Here is a 6,902-nt window from a genome sequence, read left to right as displayed (position 1 = left end):
ACGTCATTTAGAATGTCTACATCATTAATGACCTGAGTCAGAGGGTTGAAGGTTGATCTGTTGGAACTCTGTTCGAATATCTAGGTCACGTGCCTAATAACTAATAGTTTTCAAAATGATAAAGTCTTGTATTTGTTTACAGCATGTATTTTTATTCATCTTGACACGTGGCGGATTCATACTGATTACCTTTTACAACTCTAGGCATCTTTTGACTCACTTATACCTTCTTAACTGACCTGTTAAAGCTACTTAATAATGTTGCCAAAGGAACTACTTGACTCATTTACACACACTGGTAAGATTAGTGTAGATGTATGTTGCTGCTTTACAAATCTTTGAAGACTTGAGGGGTTTTTTTTCCAGGTGGTGAAGGTCTTTATACCTTCAAAAGCCAAAAATGACGTCAAAAAGAAGTGTACCTGCCAGGTACTGTTGTCTCAACACCTATGAAGCCATATTTGCAGCTCTCTTTGTCATGATGGTGGTGGTTTGTGCTGGATTAATTGCGGTGTCCTGTCTGGCAATCAAGGAGTCACAAAAAGGTAAGTTATATACCATTGACTATTGAAGGTGTTCTTACCTGCTGATAAGTTATATGCATTGCTGTGTTTTCATGACAAGGTATTTATGCTCATTCTGAGATTCGGCTATTTTACTGTCACATCATAGAGTATTTAAAAAGTTAATCGGCATAAAATTTGAAATTTACAGAGTTAAAACCTAAGACTTAAGTTTTTAAAATAAACTGTTAGGGGGAAAGGATGTCCAACCACGTTATGCAAGTTTCTCAGTTTCTGGGCCTCCCTGGTGGCACAGGGGTTAAAGACACAGCGCTATGAAGCTATCACCAGCCACTGCAACACCAGTTCAATCCCGGTCAGGGAGCTGACCCACAGGGTGCAGCAGACCTGTCCTGTCTAGTCTGCTGCTCCTCTCAGCAGCGTATTTCAGTAGATCTGCGTATCCTGCCTCCCACTGTTTCTGGTGAATCCTCTCACCTACCGCACCTTCGGCCTACATCCCAGTTCTTGTATACATAAATAAATAAATCTTTAAAAAAGGGCAAGTTTCTCAGTTTCACAATAGAACAAGATACATCTCATAGGCTGTATGTTCATCACGGCAGGATTTAAATCATAAACATACTAAAACATTGACTATACAGGTCAATAACTAGACAAGTTAAAGAGAAAATATTGTTTTTTCCTAGAGAATAATAACTTCACTCTCTTATTAGGACAACAATTTGAATGTAAACAATGTAAGGGAGCTTGGATGCAAATGCAGACTTATAGAAATGTGAAGGTGCCTAAGTAGTAACTTGTGATTTAAAAAAAAGAAGAGAGAATACCATTACTCAGAGCTTGGGTTTCAAAGATTTTCAACTATATTCTTCTGTTGCAACTTACGTGCATGGGTGGTGGAAGTGCTAGAGTGACAACACCCAAGGGGGAAATCCTATACCGTGGACACACTAGCAAGGATGTAAAATAGTAGTACCTCAAAAACCAAAAAAATTAAAATTAAATTATATTTTCTATCAATGCATGTGAGATGAGTAAGCTCACACACAGCTGCTAGATGAATTAAGCACTGTCCATATGCCCCCTGGGAATGGACAACAACAAACTTGAACTTGGTATTTCCTAGACTCTGCCCAATGCAACTTTTAGCTTTATTAAGTTTTATTTGTATCATTTCACTGTTATAAGCTGCAACATGCATATAAAAAAACAAACAAAAAAATCTTATGAGTTAGTTGTTATTCTTGCCCTCATTTTGTATATGAGAAATCAGAGATAGAACTTGTTACTTCTTTAAATTTATATTATATTACTAGATAATAAAAGATTCCAAATTAGATAATCTGACTGTGAGACTTTGCTCTTATTAACCATTTGCTATTTTATAGATAATTTTTAAAAACTGCCGTCATAGACAATAACCTGAATATTACACTTTTTTTTTTCCTGAGAAAATGTTCGCATTTTTTATATGATGAATTGTAAAAAGTAGGCATATTAATTCTTTCTGAAGAGTCACAGGTTAAACCTTTTTAAATGTGATTGAATTGGGTTTTATCAAGAAAAGTCAGCCTTTCATTTAGTTATTTTCTTCTGGTTTATAAATAAGTATTAATTCAAATGTAACAAATATGAATGTAAATAATTATAGTTTAATAAAATAATTCCTATATAACCCTAAATTTATGTAAACACTACAGCTACTTACAGAGATATACTTTAAGGAAAAAGAATACTTTTATATATCTCATATGACTATAGGAAAAATAACTAAATAGAAGTTCAGCTAGACCTTTAGAAAATTAAGTGCTTTAGTCTTTTTAAATTGAATAACTCAAGTTTGTATAATCATTTGGAAGTCCATTGGATTCTTTGATGTTCAGTAAAGATACAAAAGTTGGCTATTCTACAATTAAAATAGAGAATAAATATAAAAGCTAATATGATTTAATAGAGAACAAAAGAATATAAAAAGGGATTCAGTTAAATCTATAAAAGAGCATTAGAAGGCATAAATTATGATATTTTTAATTCATGTTTTACTATATCAATTTAGACTTACAAAAACATTGTAAAATTGTGCAGGTCTTGATAACCTCTATCCAGTTTTAACTAGTGTCAGTTATCTTGTATAATATAATTGTCAAAACCAAAATATGAACATCGATATAATCCTATTAACTAAATCACATTTTATTCAAATTTTACCAGTTTTTCCACTTTCTTTTACTTATTCAGAATCCAATACGGATTCCGATAAAGATTTAGTTATCATGTTTCTGTAGCCTCCTCTCCATGACAGATCCTCAGTCTTTCCTTGTCGTTCACATATTTAAACATGTAGATCTAAATGTGATTTTGAATATTTAAAAAGCAAATTAAACAGTATAAGTAACAGTGTTACATTAATTAGGCAATTGTAACTGTTTAGATTATATAAGATATTATTTCTACAGTTCCATATAGCCTGGGAAGTTTGGTGTCAATGTATGACAGATTCTGGGTTCTAAAGTTTGTTATTACTAAATCCAGATTCCAGATCTGTCACTTATGACCTTTATCATGTTGGGAAATTTTCTTAATGAATATAATTTCCTATTGCCCATTTTGGAAAAGAAGAAATAGCATCTTCATAACCCTGGTCAATTATGTATCATTATTATTACATTGATGATTTTATCATTATGAATTATCATTATGAGGGTTTCAGTTGAAGTGATTCATTTTCAATATAAATATATATCAAAGAAAATATTCTGATAAAGAGATTATGCAGGACTTAATGGTACATGCCATTACCTACACTTATATTCAATTTATTAACTTTTTTCCTTACATTTTTTCCTATTGAGATAATATATTTTTTGCAGCATTTTCAATAACTGCTGCAATAATGATAGCTATCATCTAAAAGCAAAAGGTCATACATATCAATTTTATAATTATTAGAATGAAAGAAGTAGCTTCAAAGCTATGTTTCAAAGTAACAAACACACTGAAATCTTCACAGCGATCCGCATGTAGGAAACCAGCAGTATTCCTGGATGCTAGGTGTTCAAGAAGTGTCTGAAAGCAACTACAAAACTTTTAATGGTTCATTTCTCACCATGTTTCCCTGAATTGGTTCCCATAATTGGTGGAACTTGCCCATCCTGTGTCTTCCAACAGAAATCTCAATAATAAAAATAACCTGGAAGCTTGACGTGTCGGTTAGTCTTCAAAGACAAGAAAAAAATTTAATTGGATAGTGAAGAAGCTTATTTTTCAATCTTTTGAAACAAATAGACATCTAAAAATAAACCTGATTATGAAACATGAAGACTGCCTAGGAAAAGCAGAAACTACATGTTAAAAACATGTTAACACTATATGTTAAAAAGCAAGACCAACATGTTAAGCAAGAATTTTGCTTCTACGTCTAAGCCAGAATGTGTATATTCTCTGTCGTTAATTTGCATTTTTAATGTTTTGTTTCTTTTTAATTCATCTAGATGCAGAATTTGGAAAAAGTCATGAAGCCAGAGGAACATTTAAAATAACATCGGGAGCTACATTTAATCCTAATTTGCAAGATAAACTCTCAGTGGAGTTCAAAGTGCTTGCATTTGACCTTCAGCAAATGGTAGGGAACTCTAGTTTTGTTTGGCTATAGATTTTATGACATAGTTTCATTAATTACTCACAAAAAGATACATGGATCTCATTTCCTTGCTTTAAAAAATTAATAAATAAATGTAATATGCCCAGGACAATTAGATATATGAACACCTTCACCACAGAAAAGGAAATTTCCCAATTATTTATAATAAATAATTTTATAATAAAAATTACATTGGTTAGTTTTAAATAAAAGTTTAAATCTTTAATGTGCTTTTTAAATTTTTTTTTTTAGTTGGATGAGATCTTTCAATCAAGTAATCTGAAGAATATATATAAACACTCAAGAGTTTTACAATTTACGTGAGTATAGCTCAAAATTTTCCTTTCACTAGAGTGAAAATTTTCCTTTCACAGAGTCATAATTAGTGATCTTTTCACTAATATTCATAAAATAGCATCACTATATTTAGGAAAAGTGGTGACATTCTAAATTTTATTGAGGATTGGGAAAAGTGGTACAGCATAAACTTTCATATTAATAGTAAATAATAATAATAACTAACTAACTCTGTATAATTGACCTTATGTTAACATGTTTTCTGCAGAAACACATAGAGAGGACTGGCTTTGAATGTAAGTAGTATGTAGAGAAATAGTCTGCATACTATTTATAATTTATAATCAGAACATACAGATATTTAAACTGTATCAAGTGGGAGGAATAGAAAACTCAAGGTCAATGAAACACAATGAGATTGACTTTATGAAAAAGTTAATTTCCTATCTCAAATCAGCAATAAATGAATCAGAGAAACTGGTGACAAATGTATTTGGTATATGATCTTCACAACAGTCCTGATACTAGTAAAAGAGAATTTAGTTCTCAGGAACCATAGAGAGGGACAAAGTTCAAGTCAAAAGTAAGAGGTACAAAGCCAAGTCAAAAGAGATCAAGCTTAGAAAATAATGAAGGTCAAATGAGGATTACTCAATGAGTGGGGGAAATTTAAGTCCTTGCCACTTACTGTTGGACAAAATATCCTATTAGTGGAAGGTACAATGAAAAAAAAAAAAGCAGGAAACTTTATCTTTTATGTCAAAAAAAGTTAAAAATATTTTCCTCTTTATTTTTCTTCCCATTCTTTTCTCCTCTTACCTTCCTTTCCCTTTTCTCTCTTGCCTATTTATATTTATCATTTTTTACCACACTGAATTTCCACAGCATCTGAGACTTAATCCAGCCACCCCTACCTCCTCCTACTGTCTTATTCCAATCTACAGTACAGAGATGTCTACTTGTGTTGTCTAAGACTTACTCTTTCTCATAACCTTGTGTATTGGTTATAGGGAGACAGGGTTATAGTTAAGGTTGTAACAGGATGATAGGGAGACGGGGACTCTTAGGAAAAGTTCATTATTTTATCTTTCCCAATATTTTATAAATATCCATTCAACATTTATTCTGTGAAGATAAGGCCATGCATAAAAACTGTTTGCCACACTTTTCAGTCGTTTATCTGCTTTCAAGTGTGTGGAATCAAAATTTTTTTCCCAACATGGTAAAGGATTGACTGTGGACATTTGCATTAAAACATCAACTGGGATTTAATTCTCAAAGGTCTTAGCATTCCTTAAGGAGAGGCTTCCCAGACACCTCTCTATCATTCCTAAGGATCTGCCCAGTGAAATCCATACAAGCACAGTGTCCAGGACAGGTTATGGAACCCTTTGCCTACAACATGCGGGGTAACTGTATTTTAATGGATTGGGAAAATTTGCTAAAAGTAAGTTTTTATATGTTGGCATTTTCCCCTTATATTTAATTTCATTCTCTAAGTAGTTAAATCATTGTGTTTGAAATTATTTAATTATTTGAGTTGATGAATTATTTATTTTCCTCTTTTATAAGGAGTGGCTAAACCTAAGTGGCTAAACCTTGATACATATTTTATTGTGATTCTCAAATAACATACTAAATTAGTATAGAGATATACTAATATCATTAGTATACATTCACCATTGATAACTGAACTACCCCTAATCAGAAGTGAGTTTTTGAAAGATGCACTGTGAAGGGATCCCATGAAAACGTAAGATAAATTCAGATTGGTAATTTAGGAAACTGTGATGTGGATAGAAAAAGGAAATCAGAAGCAGGAAAGAGACAGAGAACATTTAGGTTTACTTTAAATAATCATATATAAAAGACATACTCCATTTAAAGGGAAAAGTGGCAGATTCCTAAATAACTTTATAAACTATTTGAAGTGTAAACTCCAATTGATAAAATCAGGAAACAGAAATAGCTGAGTTCTCAGCTACTATCCACACCACCACACCAACTGCAAAAAAAAAAAAAAAAAAAGCATCTAAAAATTCCTTTACAAATGTTTTCTTCCTTCTCTATTCTCTCACCCTCCTCCTCCTCCCGCCACACACACACACACACACACACACACACACACACAGAGTAAGTTATTTCATTTTATTTTAAATCTTTTTCTTTGAGGTAATGTATATATGTATATGTATATAAAAACATATTGTATGTCTTAGGGGTATGAATGAATACAGAATACCTCTCCACATGTATGTTACCATAACGTATCAGTCACCAGAGCACCCATAATCCACCATAATCTACTGGGCCCCCTCCTTCCTACTCATCCTCCCCTTCAGGCAAAATACCTATTTTTTTTTCCTTTTTGTTGCTGATTTTAATTAAATTCACACAATATGCATCTGCACATGCATGTGCATATGGTCAAATTTCAT

The 6,902-nt window shown here is 32.3% G+C and overlaps 1 protein-coding gene across 2 annotated transcripts in view; it reads left to right on the top strand.

The window, feature by feature from the left end:
* Positions 1-400: 400 nt before the first annotated feature.
* Positions 401-6,902, top strand: part of TMPRSS15 (transmembrane serine protease 15) — a gene marked incomplete at both ends in the record, with an annotated part of 89,141 nt that continues 82,639 nt past the window's right edge. For both annotated transcript variants that reach the window (XM_084231742.1, XM_084231741.1), the window contains 3 exons: positions 401-545; positions 4,019-4,149; positions 4,420-4,487. In XM_084231742.1, the coding sequence (XP_084087868.1) occupies positions 401-545; positions 4,019-4,149; positions 4,420-4,487 (344 nt within the window). The remainder of the gene's footprint in view (positions 546-4,018; positions 4,150-4,419; positions 4,488-6,902) is intronic.

The sequence above is a fragment of the Talpa europaea genome (genome assembly GCF_964194135.1).
Source record: "Talpa europaea genome assembly, chromosome: 4".
Classification (NCBI taxonomy): domain Eukaryota; kingdom Metazoa; phylum Chordata; class Mammalia; order Eulipotyphla; family Talpidae; genus Talpa; species Talpa europaea.
Note: the sequence above shows the minus strand (reverse complement) of the source record. Positions and strands in the feature narration are given on the sequence as shown.